Source organism: Lissotriton vulgaris, chromosome 12, assembly GCF_964263255.1.
Source record: "Lissotriton vulgaris chromosome 12, aLisVul1.2, whole genome shotgun sequence".
NCBI classification, from domain to species: domain Eukaryota; kingdom Metazoa; phylum Chordata; class Amphibia; order Caudata; family Salamandridae; genus Lissotriton; species Lissotriton vulgaris.
Genome location: NC_141700.1, coordinates 133369034 through 133395312, shown reverse-complemented (window position 1 = coordinate 133395312; position 26279 = coordinate 133369034). Strand labels below are relative to the sequence as shown.

Below are 26279 nucleotides of genomic sequence, written 5' to 3'. Positions count from 1 at the left end.
TGGCATCCCAACACAAGTAATGAAAGCAATGCAACTGACCTACAATGGAACGTACAGACTCATTCTGCTAATATTAACAGAACTTAACAAACCAAAAGGACTTCAGTTTTTTGTTTGTTCTTTAAAGGCAGCCCCTTAACCTGTGGCAGTTTCCATTGAGAACTTTGGGCCCCCACCTATTGCAGCAACGCGCGAGACACATTCTGAATCCAATACAATGCAACACAGCAAGTGTACAAGAAATACGCACAGGTCACATAGTAAATTTGGTTTAATGGTACACCGTATTGTACATTATCTTGTTTGAAAACTATGAAAAACACAATTAAAAATATATATTTGAAACGCGCTGGCGAAAACTGCTTTGCCTTTTGGGGGAAAATACAGGTAACCCTCTATAGAAGATGGGAGTTATGGCAGTGAGTGAGGGTGGCTGATGTCACATTGTCACATGGCAAGAGGTAGTAGCTAATTCAATCATGGGTTTTCACTGATGTTTGCAGTTTTGAGTTGTCATATGTGCAGGTTTCAAAATATCAGAATGTAATGATGAACCCAGCAATGGAGTAGCTACTTGTATTTGACCGGGGACAGCTCAGCTTGTCTGTGGGTGGGATGCTAAAGCCTAGAGGGACAATAATGAAGAGAAGAAGCCCATCCCATGACTGACACATTCCTTCCAGTACTGTGTAGCATCTCCCACCCTCCTTACATTGCTCACTTTAGCCAGGCCCTCAATGAGCCGGACTAAAGTGGCAGCTATTCTTCAATAGGGGGAGATTAAAACCCAATCCAAGATGTCTGCCACGGACTGGTTGTAGCTGCAGAATACATAACCAATCTCAGCAGGCAGAGCACCGTTTTGTTGTTCCTTCTCTCCCAGGGTTACTTGCAAGGGCCCTTCTTTTGCTGGCACTTGGGATCAGAGAAGTATGTGTTGAATTCCATGCACACACGGGCCAGAAACACAAGGTATTCTGGGAAATCCACGCAGTCGTCTTTGTTGGTGTTCATTTCGCCAATCAGTCTTTGACACGTCTCCTTACTCACTTCTTTCTGTTGGTCAGAGGAGGAAAATGAACGTTACAAAAACATCAAGAGGGAAACTTATGAAAGTCGCTGTCTAAGACACTGAAATTTGCAAGTTATTGTTAGGGCAACAATCCATAAATCAAGTTGACTGTGCGTAATATCACCTGTTCTCTTCATTCTATATATACAGTAGAATTCTAACACCTAAACCAAGATTTGCCCGTGCTCTACGATGTTAGGTACAGTTAAGGAACGGGCAGTCTGGGTTTTCCCACTCTCTTCCTCCAATGAGTTTTAAACCTGTCTGCTCAATGATCATCATAAGTGTCTTTATATGTGGCTGAGTTATAGTCAACACTCATCAAGTCTTTCTCCAGCCCCATTGAGTACGTCATGGAGTCACTTGTATATATTTTAATTTATTTATGTTTACCATTGTACTAGGTATGTTTATAGTTTACTATCCTTTTCAATCGAAATAACAGACTAACATGTCCACTAATCCCTGCTGGCTTTCGGAGTAGCATGCCACTCGCCGAAAAAGCCTTTCAACGCCTCGTCAGGGGTTGTAAACGGTATATAAATGCAATTACAACACAATACAATATATGTAGCTCTCCAGCTTCAGGATGCTGGAGAACTACACTTACGCATCACTAAAGTATTCCCTTTGCTGACATTGTTAGTGAGGTTGCAAGTTGGAGCCTGATACAGTTGTAAAGTAGGTCAACTTCAGCAGCTAGTAAGTCCTATGCCCGCCAACCATGATGCAAGGATTTTGCCTAGAATGCTGGCTGGTATTGACACTTACCCCACAAATATGTGGGAGCTCATTCTGTATCAGTGCAATGCATTCATCTTTGTTCAACGTGCAGGGGTCTCCACCCTTCCCGGCGTAGTTTTTATAGACATCACATATGAAGAGCAAGGCATGTTCAAGAGTGACGGCCATCTTGAAAGCTTCTGTTCAACCTGCAATGGAGAGGAAGAGCTGTGTCAAAGGAGGAGAAAGAGGCGCCAAAGTGAAAGTTAGCCAGATGTTACCAGTTTTTATGAAAAATTAGCACAATTTGCAGAAATATGACAGAATGTTAGCCAATTTCACCTATATTCCACTTGCCCGTGACACAGTTTGGCATTGGCATTTAGACTTGTTCTCATACTTAGGTCCAAATTTTGGTTTTGGTGAGTGGCTCGCCGTCCTCCAGGGCAGTGGATGTAATAATTTCTGCTGCTAAGTGGACTTCTGCCCACCGTATTTAAAGATCTTTGCCTTCTGGGAGGAGATCTGTGTGCCTCAAGCTGCCCTTCTGAGGTCATTCAAAGTTGGCTGAGCGGCCACCAAGCTTCATGCAACCACTTTACATGCTTTTTAGCTGTATAAAAGCAAATTCCCAAAGCACTTGTTTTTATAAAGTAAAAAAAATGACCCCGCCACCCTGGGAGATTTCTCCCAGTGTGTGAGGGTCAAGATTTTTTTTTTGTGTCCGGGACCGCCAGGATTTTCCTGGTGATTCCAAAGAGAACAAGGCGGTACTAAGGAGGGACTAACAAGCCTATTCATGAATCAAAATCAATTCAATTTGTAAGCTTTATTCGACATTTTGTCATAAAAGCATTCACCTAGCCCTATACAATAAATACTACTTATAAAAATACTTCTAAAAATACATATTAAACATTAGATGTCGAATAATACATAGTAAAAGGTCATAAAATTACAACACATTATTACAAGCATTCAGAAAGGACAGTAACAGGAGCCAATTGAAAAGATGGGTAGGAAATGGACGGAGCTTCTATTCCATACCTCAATACAGCATGCCTCGCAGAGCAGCGAATGCGCTGCCCAGGCTCGACCTAAAAAAAGTACATGAGACCGTCGGTCTGAGGTATTTACACCAAGGGCCCTAAGTTTTCCAGGCCATTGGTGTAAGGTACAGGCTATTGAGCAGTGGGGGCACCACTGGAGGAAACATGACGTTCTGCATACCTCTAAGCGGACAGACTGTCAGTTTGGCAGCAAAGTACTCCACCACTGTTGTGGCTTTAAATTAATTAGGTTGGAAAACTGAGAACCTTTCACATGCAGTTTATATGCAGGTTTGTAGAAGTGTCTTCATGTATTGGGCTATTTCCCCCCCTTAAACGGGTGAAAATGAAAAATACAGTAGTATTTTTAATGCTAAAAGTTAAAACGAGATTCGCTAACTCTGTTGAAAAGAAATACGTGGTTTAAAATCGAATACATTAATAGTCCTTAAGGGATCACTTTTTTTTGTTTTTCTCCTTTCTTCCCTGCAAGCACAACTTCTTAAACCAATGTGGCACTGCTGCTCAAACCAGGGGTCTGAGATGTCTTCTATTAACAGGGCGACCATATGATTCTTTTCCTTCAGAGTACCGCGCCCAGTTTTCATTTCATACACATTTTGTAGCTTATTGTTCTTTTCCTTATTGCTCTGTGACATTCACATGGCTCATAATGTGTTGGACTTACTTTGATTCAGTGAACTGAGTGAATTAAAGAGCCAGCTCACACTTAATTGTAATGATAAAAGTAAAGACTGGGAAACATGCGGCCCCAGTAAGAAAGAGCTATGTGGTTACTCTATCCATGGATGACGTGACAAGGGCCCTTTGAGCTACGCCCACACACAGGCAGCTGGTACTGACTGGGCATAGTCAATGAGTCAGTCAGTAGAAATGTGTCACAACATCAACAACCATGACAGTGTCAAACAGACCATCACATGGGGGGTACATCAACTTGACATTATGTACATGACATTTGACCTGGCTGATTTCCCAGTGCTTAATGTGTGCCAGTAGTTGCAGGTGTTGGGAACTGGTTCTCATCTTTGGGAACCGGGATTTATTTTCATTGTCAGACTTCGAGAGAGTGAGAAAGAAGCAGAAAACAGGGACAAAGGGGGGAAGCAGGGATTTAAAAAAAAGTACCTGCATCCAAAGGTGGTAGTGAGGAGGGCATGGGAGGGAGAGCTGAGTCAGCTAGATGATGATGATTGGAGGGAGGCGGTAGAGGCCCGCAGAGAGGCGGTAATAGCCTCCCACTTTAGACTAATACAACTGAAGTTGCTCCACCGCGTCTACTTCACTAGAGTCGGGGTACAGCCCATGGGCCGGATTCTCACAGTGAATTGCCTGAGGAGCGATGACCCACAGGGAGACATACCCGCACATACTGGCATTGTCCTGCAGTATCCCACTTCTGGAGCAGTGTTCTGGGGTGGTTGGAAGGGGTGCTGGGATGGCATATTCCTCGGCACCCCAGACTCATCCTTATTCACAGCACAGATGATCTAGGGGTAACGCGATACCAGAGGGAGCTTCTTTGGCTAGGTGTGATTATCGCCCAGCGGGACATTCCTAGGGCTTGGGAAGATGCGCCAGCCCCCCTGTGGAAACATGGGCCAAGGTCTGGATGGTATTGGAACGCCCAATATATATGGCAAGGGAATGCCCCCAGAAACACTATAAAGTTTGGAAGGATTGGGCGGGGCTCAGGGGCATAAAGCTAAATCCCTGCACAGACAGACCATGGTCCAATGTGGGAGACATACGCCAACGCAGCATTGATGCACCCAATACACAAATGGGAGGAGTGGGTCAGGCTCTGGTTTACTACTAAATGTTGTTCTGCCATGTTTTTGCAGTGCTACTCATGGTGCTGTATTTTATGCCTATGTTGCACGTGGCGCGCCAATTCTCACCTTGGTTGTAAAATCAATAAAATGTGGATTTTTTTAAAAATAAGACCTGAAAAGGTGCATTAAAGAGTCAGGAAGTGCAGGGTGGTGGAAGAAAGAGGTTTAAGGTGGGATGTAGACAAGACAACCATGGTATTTGGAAACCCCATCATTTGACTAGGCGAGCAGGGGTAGATGTGGACAAGCCACCAATTTACAGGGCATGCCGAGCCAAGGGTCTGACTTGGCTCTTAGAGCCTCAGCACGAGCCGAGCCCTGAGCATGTTTGCCATGTAAATCATAAAACAAACACTGTTTAAAATATGGTAAAGTCTCTTCAAGATTCAAAAAAGTGTATTTAGTACGGGGATATTTTGTGTCTGGTTTTACTTTGTACAAATCAGACACCAAATGGGTATGTATTTGTCTATCCTTGTTACCTTAAATGTCAATGCTTTGGGCCCTATTCACAAAAATTATCTGAGACAAATTCCTAACTTTACGACTTTCGGTATTCACAGAAGGCATTTAGGAATACTAAAGTTAGGATTTTGGTTCAGTTAAATTTAAGATTATGTCTTAAGTTAAATTTAAGACAAACTTAAGTTTAACTGAGACAAAATCCTAGTCGTAAAGTTAGGATTTTGTCTCAGTTAAACTTAAATTTGTCTTAAGTTTAACTTAAGACCAAAAGTTAAGATTAACTGAGAAAAAATCCTAACTTTAGCACTCCTAAATGTCTTGTATGAATACTGAAAGCCGTAAAGTTAGGAATTTGTCTCAGATTACTTTTATGAATCGGGCCTTTGTTTTTACCTCTATGCGTGAAGGTAGAGAGAGAGATGGTGACAGGCAGAAGCCACATTAAAGCATGGCTTGTTGTGGGCCTGGGGTTCCAAAGAGACCTCAAGCTGAGCCAGACCCAGGCTTCAGGCTAGGGCCTGGCTTGAGCTTTCAGTGGCATGCCCACCTCTAAGCAGCGGTCTCCTAATTAATATGTGGCTACCTGCACTTGTGTGTTTTTGTAAATTTAGTACTGGTCTTAGCACATCGAGGCACTTCAAGCTCATGGCATGTAATGTTGATTGTCTTGTGGATGCATTGTTTTGGCCAGTGTAGCTGGTGCCATTTCATTGAGTTTCATAGTGTTGAGGGTCCTTCGATTAGGATACATGGGCGGACCTTGGCGTTGAAATAAAACTTGATCGCCTTCGAGGAAAGCCATTATTGGAGCAAAAAGGAAGCGTTAATGCACTTAAAAGAATAATTGCAACGTCGTTGAAGCGTGCTGGTCTTTGAAGAAGAATGCAGTTGTATGTTGTTTTACTACTGCTGAAAGTTAACAATACTTTCGAACAGCCTCGATTACAAAACCGCCATTGTTCATACTCTGAGACTCCAGACTAATCATTGGATCAAAGTCTCATATTTTGTGGTTTTGACAAATGGAGGAAGTGTGCAACAGCCTTCCTTGTGCAACGACTGCTCTGTGTTGCTTGTTTATGCCAGGATTAGTCTCTCGGGTTCGGCAGATCTCCGAGTGGGCGACAATGAGGTGAGCTTCCTAGATCCTCTGCGCTGCCACGCTGGCGAGGAGGGGCGTGGTGACGTTTTGATAGGCACGTGAAATTGACATAGCGGGTGTGCATGGCCTACCCTAGTGGTAGAAGCCTGCTGTACAAATAGCACGTGATATAACATAACAAGCCGTCATGGACATGTCGCAAGTCTCAGTGCATACACCACAATATATTGTCATAGACACAATTATTGCCTCACATAAATCAGGAATAATACTTTAACATGATAAGGTACACAGCTATTGAATGATAAATATTGGTGTCTCATTACGACTTATTGCTAATGTGAGCATAGATTATGGGTTTGCTTACGATAAACCGCACTATCTCCAAAGTAATGCCAGTTGTACTGAAATAATTTGATCGTATCTATGGCAACCAAGGCCTGGGTGCTTCAGGATATATGACACCTACCCACCAAAGTGTCAGTTTGTCCTGAGATTCAGCCGAATCCAGGTCACATATGCAACAATATACTACCCAAGCTACACCAACATCCGTATTGTCATGTGGAGGGGCGCATGGATATCTTTACACACACATCACTTTTTTTCACAGCACCCTGTGTCCACATAATCCATAAGAAATCTCAATGAAACCAGAAATAGTCCAATCAAAGCTTCTGTCTCGAAGTCTTTAATTTCCACAGATTCGTGATATTGGAATATCACTAATCTGTGGAAATTAAAGACTTCAAGACAGAAGCTTTGATTGGACTATTTCTGGTTTCATTGAGATTTCTTATGGATTATGTGGACACAGGGTGCTGTGAAAAAAAGTGATGTGTGTGTAAAGATATCCATGCGCCCCTCCACATGACAATACGGATGTTGGTGTAGCTTGGGTAGTATATTGTGACTTATTGCTAATGGTTGCATGCATTGGCCCACCGTCTGTATTACTGTCGCATTTATTGTATTGTAATGTATTATATTGTAATTACATTTATATAGCACTTACTACCCCTGACGAGGCGTCAAAATGCTTTTTCGGCGAGTACCCCGCTACTCCAGAACCCATAAAGGATAAGTGGTGAATTAGTATAGTGAAATATGGAAGTGATTTGAGCGGTGGGTATGTTAGTCTGTAATTTCGATTGAGAAGGATATTCGAGGTATAGAGGAGGAAAAGGTTTGCACTTATACAGCGCTTGCCAACCCTGATGAGGTGTTGAAGCCCTTTTTGGTGAGTAGCATGCTACTCCGGAACCCAAACAGGATTAGTGGGGAATTAGTATAGGGAAATGTGACATTAATGTGAGTGGTGGACATGTTAGACTGTTATTTGGATTGAAAAGGAATAGTGGAGGGATAGAAGAGGGAAGGGTCTAGAATTTGTATTTATTTATTCATTTTTGGAGTTCGTATCAGTAGGAGGGGGTTTGGGGTGAGTAAAGGGGGTGGTGGAGTGGGAGGAGTCAGAGGGAAGGGATTAGAAAGGCTTGTTTGGGAGATCTTAAAAGTAACAGGTATGAGATGATGCAAGGAGAGGTAGAGGTGGGAAGAGTCTAGAAAGGGTTATTTTGGGGATCATAGTGCTGGTAAGGGTTTTGGGATGAATGAGACAGTAGAGGTAGAGGATGTATTGATAGAGGTATAGGGTGAGAAATAGGGTAATGCATTGGAGAGAGTAATAGAATGAGATTTGAGATGAGTCACAGTGGAGGTAGAGGATATATTGCGAGAGTTATAGTGTGAGATATAGGGTAGTACAATTGAAAATGCTAAATTAGAAGCAAAATAATAAATACGTAGATACATAAGTACATGGAAGGTATATATATATTTTATGCGTTAGGAAGTAAATATATTTAGAGTAAAGTTGCATTTAATAAAGCTTCACACCACAAACAAGGTGCCAAAGCACTTTCCGTGAATGTGAGGCACACTACTCTGAAGGTTCAGGTTGTTTGGAAGCGTGTGGGTTCTGAGTGTTCCCTGTATGGGAGGTGTTTTGCTGTGATGCCAGATGAGTAGTGCGTTTTGCCTCTTATGTCACTCCAGTTGTGAATCTGTGCTTATGCGTAGATTAGATCGAAGAAGGGTGAGAAAGAGATGTGCATATTACGTTGCCTTTCATCCTTTGGGGAAGATTTGGCTCTGCTTCATGTAATGGGTTTCATTTGATTTTATTTAAATATTTTTTGGTCGATCTGAACACCTGACTAAATGCTATTATTCTTTAGGTCTTCGCAGACTGAGTTACTCTTTAAATAATCGTATTGCCCATGTGAATATTGTGCTGTTTTGATGATATATATCCACAAATTACTTTTACTTTGTCCTTTAAACTAATTCAAGCGCAAGCGACACAGGCTTTATCCAGAATTTTGCAATTTTTTGCGTTCATGAAATTTTGAATGGGCACTTCAGCTTCACATTTTGCATTCGGTGTAGCCAGAACAAGATTGTTATTAGCTGTGGTGTATGCGCATGTGCTCAGCCATGCTTGCTGTGCCTAGGTTCCAAGTACTGACATTTTCTGCTTAGCTGACTGCTGCTGGCCTTACATGGCATCAGAGTACAGCAGGTGCCATCTTAGCCTAAACATGACAGTTTGGGGAGCTAATTGTGGCAGTTTTGTATTCAGACCATGCCCCCCTTATATTCAACTAAGGGCCTAAATAGGAATTCAGTGGATGGGTTACGCCGTCTCAAAAGTAACGCATGTCCCGTCCACCGTATTACAATTTAATTACATCCATTGACATTGGTAATATGAGAAATAACCTGTGTGCTAAATTCTAACTCAGGCCACAAGATGCTTGACAATTGATATTAACCCCCTAATTACCTTTAGATAGGTTAAAAATTGAGTGAATCTGGGTTGACCTAGTGATGCCAATCAGTTATTCTGTAACCCTAGAGTGGGATCTACCACTGCCTCCTGGAATTCAAACTCTGAATTGAGAGCTTTCTTAGTGGTAGTAAATCCTGTTTTCCCACCACTTTACCTTATGTTTCCCCTATCTCTGCTCATGTAAGGGGGAAGTGCTGCTGGGTTCGCACCCTTCCCCAGCTGTGGGCTATGTAGTGAAGCAAGGCTGTAAGCGATGTCGGTTTACTGTTCTAAAGGTAAGATGGATAATATAACCTGCCGTGTCCAATAAAGGGTTATCCGTATTCTGCACTGTGGTGGGTAGGGTGTGCTGTGCCAAGCAATCTCAGTGTTGTATGTAGTTTCCATTGGAAGCCTCTATTGTGAATAACTGGATTTAATCTGGTTACTTTCACTGAGCTCTGGAATAGTCCCTAAGATGTGTAAACACACCATTGTGAAGCCTTTGCTCAAGAAGCAACAATTGGATCCATCGGTTTGGGGGAATTTCTGCCCCATCTCACTCTTACCCATTCTGGGCAAAGTAGTAGAAAAACATGTTGATTGTAGAATCTCACAGGCCCTGGAGGAAAATAACATTCTGCACAAAAGGTACATGGATTTCAGCCCAGGATACAGTACAGAGTCAGCCCTCCTAACAATCACAGATAAACTAAAAATGATACTGGACAGAGGAGGATCAGCCACCATTATTCTCTTAGTTCTAAGCGTGACTTTTGATGCTGTGGCATGAAAATATGGCTGGTTAACAGAAAGTTAACACAGGCTCAGTGGCGCACAACTTCAAAATGTTTTAATGATCAAACCTGTTATATACGTTTAAACATTTTATTTAGTTCATATTTTTCTCATATATTTTCTCATCAGACTAACATCTTTCAAAATAACATTTTGTGTTTAAGCATAAACACATAACTCTTAATTTGTTAAACAAAAATTATTAGCATATATACAAGATGAATGCATAAATTATTCTTGTGTGCATCACACTCCGCCCAATGCATTTCGGGACGAATATCGAGTCCCTTCGTCAGGGGCAATGCTGAAAAATTAGAATATACAGGCACATCAGTCTCTCATATAATGTCTAAGCACATTGGTAATATCACTAGAATGATACCATCACCAAAAGAAACTAACAAAGTATTGTGCAGTGACCCACTGTGCAACTCAAAATTACATAGATAATAACAAAAAGTTGAAAAACACCCACAGTGCAATAGCCCACTGTGCAGCTCAAAAGTCACATAAACAATAACGAGTCTACTCACATAAGCACACCAATGAGTGTACTTCAAATAAGCTTCGTGTTCCAATAAACCAACCACACTGAAGGAAAAAAGACCAAAAATCAAACAAATACTCGACTAACATCTATACACGTGAACATGAACTCTAGACCACAGTACAAATCAATATAGTTTGGAGTCATACCTGCTGCTGTAACAAATATTAGCGTATGTTAGCGTGCTGTAAACCCTTACTCCTAGCAGCAAATATCCAACATTAGTTACGCCTGCCTGTAACGACAAGAGAAGACCTCGTGTACTACAGTGTCTCTCACATACACACTACCGCAATGCTGTATATCTAAGTTCTAAAGAGAATCCTTACCGTTCTCAACATCAACCACAACTTCTTAAATAATCCCAAAACACCCACAGTGCAATAGCCCACTGTGCAGCTCAAAAGTCACATAAACAATAACGAGTCTACTCACATAAGCACACCAATGAGTGTACTTCAAATAAGCTTCGTGTTCCAATAAACCAACCACACTGAAGGAAAAAAGACCAAAAATCAAACAAATACTCGACTAACATCTATACACGTGAACATGAACTCTAGACCACAGTACAAATCAATATAGTTTGGAGTCATACCTGCTGCTGTAACAAATATTAGCGTATGTTAGCGTGCTGTAAACCCTTACTCCTAGCAGCAAATATCCAACATTAGTTACGCCTGCCTGTAACGACAAGAGAAGACCTCGTGTACTACAGTGTCTCTCACATACACACTACCGCAATGCTGTATATCTAAGTTCTAAAGAGAATCCTTACCGTTCTCAACATCAACCACAACTTCTTAAATAATCCCCAAACTGACACGGCTCCTTCGGAAATCGACACGAACGCCAAATCGACACACGAGATGTCCCGCGTTCTAGTTAGAACAGGTTAAAGAAGCACCTATTTGTAACTCGCCTCTCAATAGGTCACAGAAAAAATGATGAACCAATCAGGTAAGCCCTATCAATCTAAAGGTTCGCGTGATGCGTTACTGCGGAAACCGTACTACAGCGATTCTAAGGGGCTAACTGATTAACCCTGGCTGCCAGGTAACTAAACCAGACTACAAAACGTAGCGGAAATAAATAACCGAGTGACAATCAGTTGTACCCAGGACCGTGAGTGTCAATGGTATTACACAAAATGACCAAAATGAACCCTGCTACAAAACTTAATGCCTACACAGTACTCAAAACTCGCTAAACTACCGTTGTCTTCCTGCTTATAGACCCAGATGACAGATAGTAAAACATATCGCAAGTCAAAAGACACATACAGATCTATATAGTTCATGAACGCGAGTATTAAACTAAGATTGTTCTCCATCCGCAGTATAATTCCTGATCAACATCTATCCGAATTCAGATGCTAAAATGCGCCTGGCGATATACCATATCTCGAAGCCTGTATAAACACCAAGTATATGGAAATCAATATTCTGATAGGACACAAAATTATAAAAACACATAAAACAAAGATTGACGTGAGAAAAATAAAAAGGAGTGTAGAAGAAATAAAGCAGGGGAAAGAACAGGGAGAAAAGAACGAATAGAGCAATATGTAAACAGTGTATTACATGTGTGAGACTGAACACGAATCAATTAATATACACACATAATTAAAGATGTATCAGAAAAGTATCACACAATATGAAACAATAATGTCATCAATGCATAAAACTGATAAAATCAATGAAACATAGAAACATAAAGGATGATGATCTACAATGATGTGGAATCAAATGACATACCCATGTCTACGTCTTTTCACAATTATTACAAGAAACTGCTTAACTCAATCCGATCATTTAATCCCCCAGGGGTCAATGTTTCCAACATTTTAATCCAAAAAGACTCTCTTTGCAGTAATTTCTTATTTCTGTCACAACCCTCTGTCATGGATACTATCTCTAAGATGGTAAATCTGATTTGGGCTATCGTGTGTTTTTTGTCTAGCCAATGTGTTGCTAGGGAAGATGTCATGGATTTGTTACGTATTCTGCTTTTATGTTCTGAAATGCGGATTTTCAATTTACGCTCAGTTTTCCCAACATATAAAAGTCCGCAAGGACATTTTATAGTGTAAATAACCTGATTGCTGTTACAGTCTCCTTGAAATTTCAAATTTATGCTTCTTCCAGATTGAGGATGCATAATTGTATTACCAACCATAACATTATTACAGTGCACACAGTTAGTGCATCTCTTCATCCCTTTGTACTCCATCTTTTTAGTAGACTCTGAATGTTTCAACAGTTCTTTGAGATTTTTTGACCGGGTGTAAGCAAACACAGGTTTATCACAAAAGCTATTATGAAAATCACTTTCTTGTTGAAGAAGTTCCCATCTATGTCGTATGATGTTTTTTAGTTTTTGTGAATTCACTGAGTATTTTGAAACAAACACATTCAGTTTCTGTTTATCCTTGGGTTTTTGTACAAGTAGATCGGTACGATTTTTCATGATTACTTTGTTTTGCGCAGTCTCTAGTATCTCCATTGGATAGCCTCTTCTTTTGTAGTTGTCCTTGTATTCATTAAGCAATTCCAAACACTCTTTTTCTTCCGTGACTATTCTCCTGATTCTCAAAAATTGAGAGTATGGAAGATTCTTCAATAAATTCGGAGGATGAAAACTTTGATAAAGTAACGTGCTATTCTTGTCCGTAGGTTTACGGTATAAGGAAGTGCTGATCCTTTCTCCATCCAGTTGGACCATGACATCCAAGTATGCTATCTTTGATCTACTGATAGTATGTGTCACCTGGATACGTGGATTCCTTGAGTTCAATAACGTGATGTTGTGATCTAGTTGTGCCTCAGTACCAGACCATATCAAGAAAATGTCGTCTATGAAGCGACAAAAAAATTCTAGATGTTCCGTCCATTCTTTGTGACCAAAAACAAATTCTTCCTCAAATTTTGCCATGTAAGTATTGGCAAATACTGGAGCCCCAGTAAAGCCCATAGATGTTCCGTTTAACTGCATATAAAATTTTTCTGCCCATTGGAAGTAACTGTTCTTTAGGCAAAATTGTGTCAACTCTAATAGAAATACAGGATTGATTTCCAATTCGGGATGTTGCAACAACATCCATTCTTCAGCCTCCAGTCCATCCATGTGTCCAATTGATGTGTACAACGACACTACATCTATGGTGCATAGAATATACTCTGTGCCAGTTTGTAATTTGACAGATGCCAGTTTGACAAGAAAATCAGTTGTATCCTGTATGTATGTATGCCATTTCTGGATAAACGGTTGTAAAAAATAATCAATTATTTGACCAGCCGGTTCAAAAATTGAATTACAGCCTGCCACTATGGGTCGAAATGGAGGATTTTCTAGTGACTTGTGCACTTTTGGCAGCATATAAATCTTAGGTTTGCTGGGGTTCTGTGGCATGAGAAATTTGGCCATGTTAGGTGTAATCCAATCTTCATCAATGGCTTTATTAATTAGAGATTGCAATATGTTTTGAATTTCGCTTGTTGGATCTTTTTGAAGCAATAAATAAGTATTGGTGTCATTGACGTGTTCTTCCACTTTTTGTTCATACAATTCAGTGTCCATAAGCACCAGAGCACCCCCCTTATCTGCCTTCTGAAATGTCAGTTCTGTCTTTTGTGATAATTGCACCAATATACTTCTTTCCAATCTATTCAGATTATTCAGTGTTTTTTTGTGTTGTCTGTAGTTCAGTTTCTTCATATCCTTCATCACCAATGTTTCGAAGAGATCAAGGGTCTTGTGTGAGGTAGGTGCCTCAAATGTACTTTTTGGTCGAAAAATTTCTACTTTCCTTTCCCCTTGTGTATCATCAGTTGGAACAACATTGTCAAAAAAATTCCTTAGTTTCAACACTCTCATAAACTTGTAGAAAGCCACTTCGTCATCAAATTTGGAGCCCATATAAGTAGGGACAAATGTTATGCCTTTGTTTAAAACTCTCTCTTCATGTTTAGTCAGGGAATGTTTAGAGATATTTATTATGAGGGTTTCCCCTGACTCCTCAGTCCCTTTTTCACTTGTGTCTCCTTCTCTTTTTCTTTGTCCTCTCCTCGTTTTTTTGTTGGTTCCTGTTCTGGCGGGCGGTCTATTTCCACAACCTCGGTTAAAAAAGAGACCTGAGGGCTTGAAGTACTTGCTTTCTCAGCTTGAGTGGTGTTTGTTGACAGTGTTGTTTTGATAGGTGCACGTGATGAATCTATATCTCGATCTGTTGCTAAGCTCTCTTCAGACGAAGTTGTCGTAGGTCGTCGAGTGAAACGTCTCTGGGCATACACCTCTGCCCAGGTGTATGCCTCATTCAACTTATAGTCGATGGTATCTCTCTTAAACTTTCTCAGTTTAGTTTCCTGCAGCTCTTTTTCGTATTCTTCCAGTTTGATGTTTAAATCACGCAAAAATCTCCCGAGTTCATCTTCTGTCATTCGCTCCGATAGATCTGATTTAATCGTGAAAATTTCAGTTTTCAGCTCATCAATAGTTCTTGCTAATTCTTCAATGATGAGAAGAATCAAATCTAATGAGCATTTGTTCAATATCTGGTACCACTTCTCCATGAACTGTGGATTATTCTTCAAACGGTATAGCATAGGTTTAATTGATAACCTGAGTCCCCTTGGAATTCGTTTTACCTTGTGGTATTGAACCAACGTAGATGCATGTAATCTCTGATTGAGTTCACGTCTTGTGACAAATTCTAGTTGTTTCAATTGTTGACTTATGGATGTGCTGTGTGCCTGTAGATTAGTGACTTCTCCAATTAAGCCATATATTTCAGTTGCCTGTTCCGTTGTATATCCTTTTGTTATTGCTCTATTTTCAGTTAAAGATGCGATTGCATCAAAAGACATTTTGAACTATATGTAGTACCTGTGGGTGCTCTGGAGCTAAAGTGGGTAATTTTCGAAACAGTGAACAATCGTGCACCGAGCACTCCAATTTAATCTCATTTAACTTGCTTAGTTCTAGTATGATGATCTGTGTGCTGCGACTGATAGAATGTACCCTACACTCTGACTATGACATGAAAATATGGCTGGTTAACAGAAAGTTAACACAGGCTCAGTGGCGCACAACTTCAAAATGTTTTAATGATCAAACCTGTTATATACGTTTAAACATTTTATTTAGTTCATATTTTTCTCATATATTTTCTCATCAGACTAACATCTTTCAAAATAACATTTTGTGTTTAAGCATAAACACATAACTCTTAATTTGTTAAACAAAAATTATTAGCATATATACAAGATGAATGCATAAATTATTCTTGTGTGCATCACACTCCGCCCAATGCATTTCGGGACGAATATCGAGTCCCTTCGTCAGGGGCAATGCTGAAAAATTAGAATATACAGGCACATCAGTCTCTCATATAATGTCTAAGCACATTGGTAATATCACTAGAATGATACCATCACCAAAAGAAACTAACAAAGTATTGTGCAGTGACCCACTGTGCAACTCAAAATTACATAGATAATAACAAAAAGTTGAAAAACACCCACAGTGCAATAGCCCACTGTGCAGCTCAAAAGTCACATAAACAATAACGAGTCTACTCACATAAGCACACCAATGAGTGTACTTCAAATAAGCTTCGTGTTCCAATAAACCAACCACACTGAAGGAAAAAAGACCAAAAATCAAACAAATACTCGACTAACATCTATACACGTGAACATGAACTCTAGACCACAGTACAAATCAATATAGTTTGGAGTCATACCTGCTGCTGTAACAAATATTAGCGTATGTTAGCGTGCTGTAAACCCTTACTCCTAGCAGCAAATATCCAACATTAGTTACGCCTGCCTGTAACGACAAGAGAAGACCTCGTGTACTACAGTGTCTCTCACATACACACTACCGCAATGCTGTATATCTAAGTTCTAAAGAGAATCCTTACCGTTCTCAACATTGATGCTGTGGGCCATAACATTCTTATACAGAGGTTAAGCGACATCGGGATACAGAATAAAGCCAAAACATGGCTTTCCTCATTGCTAAGTGATAGACCATTCCAATGCATGGAAGCGATCAACCTATCTGATAAATATCCGGCCCCTAATGGAGTTCCTCAAGGCTCTGCCTTCAGCCCGACCCTGTTCAATGTTTACTTGACCCCTCTAGCACAAATTGTACAGGAGTTCGGTCTAACTATTGTGTCTTACGATAATGATAAACAATTGGTAGTATCATTGTCAGAAGAGATGAACTCTAATCATCTTCAGTTGGTGCAATGCCTAGAAAAGACAGTCAAATGGTTGACCAACTCCAATCTAAAACTGAATGGCGACAAAACAGACCTAATGTTCTGGTGCAATTGCACAGGTCCCTGGGCTAAAATCAGCTGGCCAGAGGACTGCGGCCCCCCTCCTGTTCCAAAGTCATCTATAGAAAATCTGGGGATGTGGCTTGACCACAACCTGTCCATGGAAACTCAAGATATAAAACTTTCAGCTGTCTGTTTCGGCATATTGTGCATGACCCGTAAAGTCATGGACCTCATCCCTGAACAGACACACAGAACGGTGGCCCAGGCCCTAGTGACTTCAAGATTAGACTATGGCAACTCCTTGTATCTGGGTCTTCCCAAATATGTTGTTGATAGTCTACAAGTTGTCCAGAATGCTGTGGCCAGGATGCTCCTAAAAATTCCTAGACAAGAGTCAGTCAGATCTTCGCTCAACAATCTGCACTGGCTCCCCATCCAGTCCAGGGTGAGGTTCAAACCCCTTTGCCTAGCTCACAGAGCCATGTACGATAGGGGTCCAGCCCTGTTAAAAACTATAGTCACCCCATAGATCCCTAATAGATCTCTCAGGTCCTCCTCTGATTATCTTTTGATCACGCAAAGGATAAAGAGATCGAGATGGGAAGGGAGATCATTCATATATCTGGCCCCAAAGTTCTGGAACTCATTGACCAAGGAGGTAAGACTGACCAGATATGGAGGAAGTTTCAGAAAAAGACTTAAGACCTGCCTGTTCCCTTAATGTTCTTCCACACTCTGCTTCACTGCGGCAGCGCTGGGAAGCCCCTGGGGAGCCATGCGCTTTATAAATCCCACAAACATAAACATAAACTCGTTGCAGTGATGTAACAGGTTTCACTGCTGCTACATCATAAGGGCAAGTTCTCTCTTCCCTTGTGTTCCACCATCTGTACCTGCTCTGACAGGGGAAAATACCTTGTGTGATAGGAGAAAATACTTGCTCTGACAGGAGAAAATACTTGCTCTGACAGGAGAAAATACCACCTCTGACAGGAGAAAATACCTGCTCTGATAGGGGAAAATACTTGGTGTGATAGGAGGAAATACCTGCTCTGACAGGAGAAAATACCACATCTGACAGGAGAAAATACCTGCTCTGATAGGGGAAAATGCTTGATGTGATAGGAGGAAATACCTGGTCTGACAGGAGAAAATACTACCTCTGACAGGAGAAAATACCTGCTCTAATAGGGAAAAATACTTGGTGTGATAGGAGAAAATACCTGCCTTGACAGGAGAAAATACCTGCTCTGACAGGGGAAAATACCACCTCTGACAGGAGAAAATACTTGGTGTGATAGGAGGAAATGCCTGCTCTGACAGGAGAAAATACCAATTCTGACAGGAGAAAATACCTGCTCTGATAGGGGAAAATACTTGGTGTGATATGAGAAAATACCACCTCTGACAGGAGAAAATACTACCTCTGACAGGAGAAAATACCTGCTATAATAGGGGAAAATACTTGGTGTGATAGGAGAAAATACCTGCCTTGACAGGAGAAAATACCTGCTCTGACAGGGGGAAATACCACCTCTGACAGGAGAAAATGCCTGCTCTGATATGGGAAAATAATTGGTGTGATAGGAGAAAATACCTGCTCTGACAGGAGAAAATACCACCTCTGACAGGAAAAAATGCCTGCGCTGATAGGGGAAAATACTTGGTGTGATAGGAGAAAATACCTGCTCTGACAGGAGAAAATACCACCTGCCCTGACAGAGGAAAATACCTGGTGTGATAGGAGAAAATACCTGCTCGTAAAGGCAGTAGCATAACAAAACTTGAGAGGGGCCCCCTACAAGGTACCTGGCAGGGCCCCTTGCAGACTCAATTAGGAGCTCTCCAGCCAGAGTACTGGGCTGAGGGGGCCCCCTGGAGATTGGGGACCCCCTATGGCACCACCGAGACTGCGGGGCCTGTGTTACACCACTGCTGACAGGGGAAAATACCTTTTCTGACAGGGGAAAATACCTGCTCTGACAGGAGAAAATACCTGCTCTGACAGGAAAAAATAGCTGCTCTTTCTGGGGAAAATACCTGCTCTGACAGGGGAAAATACCTGCTCTGACAGGGGAAAATACCTGCTCTAACTGGGGAAAATACCTGCTATACCTGCTCTGACAGGAACAAATACCTGCTCTGGCAGGGGAAAATACCTGCTCTGACAAGAGAAATTACTTGCTCCGACACAGGAAAATACCTGCTTTGTCAAGGGAAAATGTTTGCCCTGACAGTAGAAATGACTTGCTCTGACAGAGGAAAATACCTGCTCCGACAGGAACAAATACCTGCTCTGGCAGAGGAAAATCCCTGCTGTGTCAAGGGAAAATGCCTGCCCTAACAGGAGAAAATACCTGCTCTGACAGGAGAAAATACCTACTCTGACAGGGGAAAATACCTGCTCTGACAGGAGAAAATACCTGCTCTGACAGGGGAAAATACCTGCTCTGACAGAAGAAAATACCTGCTCTGACAGGAGAAAATACCTGCTCTGTCAGGAGAAAATACCTGTTCTGACAGGCTGCTATCAAAGAGCTGCTGACCGGTCTCCGCTCTCAGCGTGAGGGGATGAGCACAGCTTTTTGCAGGGATGAAGAGGGGTCGCACATGGGGTGAGAGGAGAGCAGGTATTTCTTTCCAGTTTGGTCAGGTGAGTATGTGTCAAGGATGGTGCGGGAGGGTGGCTGGAGGCTAGGTGTTTATTCATATTTGGGTGAAGGATGGAGACAGTTGAAGAGAGGGTGTGGGTCGGTGAGAGGACATCAGGTCATTTATTATTCAGTTGGGGTGGATGGAGGGTAACAGTAGAGGTTGGTAAGGGTTGGTGGCAGAAGAGAAGGTATTTTTGCTTTATTTTTGTGAGCGGGGCAGTGTTGTGCTTGCGCCCCCATTATTCCACTGTCCCGGCATAGATGTTGAAAGCAGGTGCAGGTGATTTGCACAAGGCATACATAGCACCCAGTTTCAGATGATTGACAAGAGCAGAAATGGGATGCTTTTCACTTTGGGGTTTTGAGTGACATCATAAACAACTTCAGCTCTGCTCCCATTGTCTAGTAATGCTCAGTCTGGAGCAGGAGCCTGCCACCTTCACTACATGTTTATTTGTGTCTTTAATATTCAAACTAGGAAAGCATATTCACAGCAGTGCATGTGGTTGGCGCCCTCGTGCAACATAAGACTGTAGACGTATTATGTGGTAAATAAGATGCAGAGACAGCAGGTGGTTCTTGTAGGTTTCTTTATTTAGATGAAGAGACAGCGTAAGAGCAGACCACCCACAGCAGCAACAACCGGTCAACTGCCAGAGAGTGGAACTTACAAGGAGAAGGCAGAGTGGAACATAGAATATAGAACAGAGAGTGTAGGCACCACTAAGAAAGACTAGAATGAGAACTGCATGTAACTTGCATGTACTACACATCTTCTTCCTTTCTGTTGTTTGAGAACAAAAAAAAAAAAAAAACAAATAAAACTTAACAAACAAAATCCTGTAGGTAAGTAGGAGGCCGCCGAGGCCTAAGGGGACGTGCAGAAAGAGAAGAACTTGGAACAAGGGTAGGGCCAAGCAACAGGGCAGGTGCATCACCCCCACCAGAAACAATGACATCCTCTTGTACATGAGAAGCAAGAGGCGCACCATTAGAGGGTAAGGAGACATCAGATTCATTGGCCAACAAAAATCCACTAGTGGCAGGATCATCAGAACAAGAAGTGGGAGAAGCAGAAGCATCAGAGTGCACAGGAAACACAGAGGAAGAACCCTTTTCTCTCTTGTAGAGAGCAACTCTCCTGAAGTTCCAGCACTCGCCATTATTTAAAATGACACAATGGTCAAGCACCTTCTTGACCTTAAATGGGCCCTTAAACTTGGACAAACCTTTTTGTAACCTGCCCAATTTGATCTTGACCAAATCTCCCACAAGGAAAGGAGGAGAAGGAGTGACATTTGGAGTAGACTCAGCAACACTAGTTTGAAGATCATCTGGAAAATTACCCTGAGCCTGCAGAGTAACAACATCCTTCATCCATGACGGGACTAACTTTAAACCAGGATCACGTCCCCTCATCAATTGAAATGGAGACAAATCGCCACTAGCCAAAGGAGTGGTGCGATATGCCCATAACATTTCATTCACCATTTTCCTGACAATGTGACCACCACTGGATGCCATCTGTATGATACCCTTAACAACTTTATTGGCTCTTTCGCAAACAGCATTGCCCTGAGGGTTGTATAAGGATGTAAGATGATGGGAAACGCCACACTCCTTCAAGAAGATCTCCATGTCCTTGGAGGTGAGTTGTGGACCATTATCAGTGATTAAGACAGAAGGCAGGCCCTCATCCTTAAAGAGATTCCCCAAAAACCTGATGGAGTAGGAAGAAGTGATATCATTGGTAAAATGAACAACCAACCACTTGGTGAAAACATCAATGACAACAATAGCAAATCTATCACTCTCCCCTAACTCACCCATTGGGCCAATAAAATCAAGGGCAATGGTATGCCAGGGCAAATTTGGTGAAAGGACATGTGCACCATCAACAAGCTTTGGACCAGTTTTCAATCGTTTCTCACCTTCCCTGCAGAGAGAACAATTCTCAACCCATTCTACAACTTGGGAGTCAACACCAGGCCACCAAAAGTGATCTTTTAAACGCCTTTGGGTAAGGGTCTGGCCCATGTGCCCCTCATGTGCCAAAGCCAGTAACTTAGTTCTTATCCCAAAGGGGGGTACAAATTTCTCACCTTTAAAAATAATGTCCCCAACAATAGAAAGATCATCTAGGACCTTAACGTAAGGCCGAACAGCGACAGGGACAGCACTCTCTCGTCTAGGCCCCAACCTTATAAGTTTTATGACCTCCTGAAGAGTGGCATCAGCAGACATTTCTCTAGACCAGTCACTGGGAGAGAAAATACCCTCGCCTACAAAAACAGCATCCTCCACCGAGGCCACAGCTATGTCATCTGAGTCAAGTGAAACAACTGAATTGTGAGGAGAACGCCAATCCATAGATAGTCTCGAGAGACAATCGGCTTGGACATTCCTCCAACCTGGGATGTATTCTACCGAATACTGAAACTCTTGTAGTCTGGCCGCAAGCTTCATAAGGCGGGCAGAACCCTTACCTGCCCCACCAGGTGAAAGAACTTTGATCAGGGGCTTATGGTCGGATCGCAGAGTGAACTTCATGCCCCACAAATAAGTACGAAAATACTCAACCGCCCAAGAGGCCGCCAACGCCTCCCTTTCGATAACGGAATAGTTCTTTTCCGTATCAGTGAGGGTCCTGGAGGCAAAGGCGATGGTGACTTCTGATCCCCCACACAATTGAGATAACATAGCCCCCAGACCATGTGCACTAGCATCAACAGTTACGATAGATCTGTTGCGTACATCAAAGGGGGATAACATTTTAGCATTGCAAATTTCATTTTTGATGTTCACAAAACATTTCTCTTGCTCAGACCCCCAAATGAAACTTACACCCCGTTTAAGCAAAGATCTAATAGACACAGTCTTGTCAGAAAAATTTTGTACAAACTTAGAGTAATACTCTATCAATCCTAAGAAGGAACGAAGCTGGTCTTTGTCAGAGGGTGAGGGTGCAGAGCGAATGGCTTCACATAGATTTCTTTTGGGTTTAATACCAGAGGAAGTGATGGTGTAACCCAGATAGTCTACTTCACACACACCAAACAAACATTTGTCCTTCCGTAAAGTCAGACCAGCATCAGACAACTTCTCAAGAACAACATTCAGGGTGAAATTGTGCTGGGATTCAGTTTGACCATAAATCAGGATGTCATCCTGAAAGTAGACTACCTTGGGCACACCTTCGAAGATGCCCGAGACCATGTGCTGAAAAACGCTGGCTGCTGACTTGAGACCAAATGGCAGACGAGTAAATTGGAAGGTACCCCAGGGAGTGATGAAGGCTGTCAGGGACTTGGAGTCTTTGTGAAGGTCAATTTGATGGTATGCACTCCTGAGGTCCAGCTTTGAGAAGAACTTCGCGCCATTAAGAGTGGTAACCAATTCAGCTATATTAGGTAGTGGGAAGGTGTCGGCAACAACACAGTGGTTGAGAGACCTGAGGTCGACACAGAAACGGAGCTTGCCGTCAGACTTCTTGGTGACGACAATGGGCGAAACCCAAGGGGAGGCCTCAACAGGCTCAATGACCCCAGAACTCAACATGTCATCAAGGAGACCCTTGACTTCATCCCTAATGATGATAGGAATGCGTCTTACCTTGTGTTGTACGGGAACAGAGTTGGGTTTGATTATAATTTTATGTGAATAGCCCTTGAGCCGACCCAAACTCTCACCAAAGACATTTTTAAATCTAGAGAGTAAAGAAGATAGATCAGAGTCTTCCACAACCATGACCTGTGGATCAGCTCGGGGATTCACGACAATGCAAAGGTCATATTGGTGTATCCATCCAAGTATGGCGGGGCCAGACTCTGAGACATATACCTTACCAAAAATTTGTCTGGTAGAGAACACAATGTCGGCCTCAAAATACCCAAGAATGCTCAGGGGTTCCCCCTGATACCCACCAGGAGAAATATCCGTAGGAAAAAGAGGACCCATACCCCACAAATCAACAAAAAGTGAATTGGGAATAATTGTGTATCGCGAACCAGTGTCCACCATCAAGTAAACTTCCTTTTCATCAATAATGAAGAGAGCCTTAGGCCTATTCCTACGTTTGTGGTCTTCATGTTGAAGATCACTGTTATCACCAACCACCAAAATTTTGTCAGTGTCATCTTCAACTACTGTAATATCACTAACATATGAAACAGAAGGACGTGCTTTGCCTCTGCAAACACGAGCATAATGTCCCAATTTACCACATTTCATGCATTCCTGTTTGGCTGCGAAGCAAAACTTCGAATCAGAAGCATGTGCAAGACTACCACATCTAAGACATTGCCTAGAAGAGAAAGGTTTAACAGTGTTATTAGGCTTAACATTAACAGACTTTTTGTTGAAGAACTTTCTCTGTTTGAGAAGTGCAACTTCGTCTCGGTCATCATCCTCTTGACTTGAGGACATATACGAATGACAAGACACCTCACCAACGTCACTTGAAGTTGCCCTTTTTTCTAACTCTTTCATACACCCTTGGGACTGTTCAACAACCTTCGCCAAGTCAATTGCTGTTTGCAGATTGGGATTCTTCGCTGCCCAAAGACGTTCCTGAATTTTTTTGTTATTGCACTGTACTATAAGCTGATCCCTGATCAGCTCATCAGTCATGTTGCCAAATTTGCATTTCACTGACATTTCGCGGAGTCTAGAAACAAAGTCATCTATGCTCTCACCAGTTTTTTGACTTTTGGTGTAAAATTTATACCTGTTCATGACAAGGTTTTCCTCCTTGGCATACCTGACCTCAAGGCGAGACACAGCCTCCTTATACTCATCCAACGGGGCTTGTGCACCAGCCAAAAGAACTTGCGGCAAGAACCTGAACACACGTTGTCCTTCTTTACCAAGAGAACCCAGCAGAAGTGCTTTTTTGCGTTTGGCAGGGAATTCCTGAGCATCCAGTGCATCAAGGTAATTCTCAAACATGGGAAACCAGTCTTCCCACGAAATGCTGGGCTGGCCAGGTGAAGATAGAAAACTGGGAGGTAAAACTACAGAGCCAGATGGAAACGGTGTTTGCTCAGACATATTAAAAATTGTGGTGAAAAGCACAGAGTGAGGTAAAGATTGTAAATCGTCATACACCACAAAAACTGAACACGGAGATGTCAGGAAATGTAGACAAATAGTTAAATAAGGCAGCCTATCCCAAGGAGAAACGCTACAAACAAGAATAAAAACGAAGCTTTACTTGTCAAGAAGCTTTGCTTTACGAATGCGCAAAAGACGAGCGCATCGTCGTTGCTGGAGTTGAATCCGTTGCCATGACAATCCAAAATGGCCGCTCAGCGTGATGACGTGGACGTACAAACGCGCTGGCTGTCTGGAAGAGACGGCGCGTTGAACGAGTCACGCAGAGTGAGAGGGACGCATGCAAGCGTCACAGAGGAAATCGCTGACTCCCACGGAGAGTTCTAAGACGTCATCAGAGTCAAGGGGGACGCCGCAGGAGCAGGAGACCACCAGGAGAGAGACGGTAGGAGGACAAATGACGGAAAACAGAGGCGGAAGCAGGTAAAGACTTGCCAGTTCCGTAGAAAGTCCGAAGTCAGGTCCCCTCCAGCAGTATGTAGAGACGTGAGCGGGATTCAGCTCGACACGGTCTGCTCTTTAGTAACTGTCACATATCGAGAGTCCAGAAGGTGGCGGAAGAACGCAGGGTTCGAAGTAGCGTCGCCAAAATGCTGTGGTAAATAAGATGCAGAGACAGCAGGTGGTTCTTGTAGGTTTCTTTATTTAGATGAAGAGACAGCGTAAGAGCAGACCACCCACATCAGCAACAACCGGTCAACTGCCAGAGAGTGGAACTTACAAGGAGAAGGCAGAGTGGAACATAGAATATAGAACAGAGAGTGTAGGCACCACTAAGAAAGACTAGAATGAGAACTGCATGTAACTTGCATGTACTACATATTACCCTTAAATAAAAGAGATTATTTTCCCCTCAGGGTTCTGAGTGGGAATATAGACAGTTTAAACTTTGTTTTCGTTGTCTATGTAATGTCACATTGAAATCTTAAATGAAAAATATCCCCATTACTCACAGTTACCCTTCTCTATGTCTATATATTCTTTATGTTGTAGTTGTGTTCACCTACAGCTTAAAAAACAACTCCACGTTACCCAGTTGAGGTGAAGCATTTGTAGTGATTTAAAGCCTCCTGAGTTCTGCAGATGGATTTGACCTGCAGTGTCAAAAATATTTTTGGGCGTTCTTCGTTCTTTTTGCATACAATATGCAGTGTGAAATCGACTTCTCAAAGTTTTTCACTCTAAGTGATTTTGACCTGTTGTATCACAGATTTGCCTTGGCTCATAGGCTGTTGTAGAGGGCCGGAGGCACGTGGTGAGTGACTCTTAAATTTGAGCGGGAGAGGAGCGGCTGGAGCGGACTGGGAACGGCCGCCTCATCACTGGAAATGTGGTTCCTCCTGTCTGTACAAGTCCAGCGAGAGTCTTCCAGGTGAGCTGACTAACCTGTTTTGGGGGATTATGAGACACAATGTGACCTCTGTGGCTAGGGAGCGGTCGGAGTTGGCATGTGACTCATAGATACAATGCATTCCTCGTCAGGGGATCCCTAAGCATCATTCGACCTTCTCATCCTGCAGTCAATGAAGAGAAGAGATCGCATGAATCCAAAAGTACCTACTTACCTAGATCCAAGCTGGCGACGAGGATTGGACGGGAAGAGCTGGCGATCGGGGACAGTGGCGACGAGGCATAGCGCCATTGGTTTTATACCTCAGGCCATGGGTGATTAGCGACATCTCTTTACTGTTTGTTCCTGTGACACAACTGGAAGTTGGAGCCAGGTCGAGCACCTGTGCTTGGTAGGGTGGAGTTATTTACTCTCAGACTCTGTTG

The 26279-nt window shown here is 42.4% G+C and overlaps 1 protein-coding gene across 1 annotated transcript; it reads right to left on the bottom strand.

The window, feature by feature from the left end:
• Positions 1-253: 253 nt before the first annotated feature.
• On the bottom strand, positions 254-26210 carry LOC147673645 (protein S100-A2-like). The gene is made up of 3 exons (XM_086947584.1): positions 26069-26210; positions 1844-2004; positions 254-1056 (listed from the first exon to the last, which is right to left on the bottom strand). Exons 2-3 carry the CDS (start codon positions 1982-1984, stop codon positions 886-888), a joined length of 312 nt encoding a protein of 103 aa, XP_086803710.1. The 5' UTR covers positions 1985-2004; positions 26069-26210; the 3' UTR covers positions 254-885.
• Positions 26211-26279: the final 69 nt, after the last annotated feature.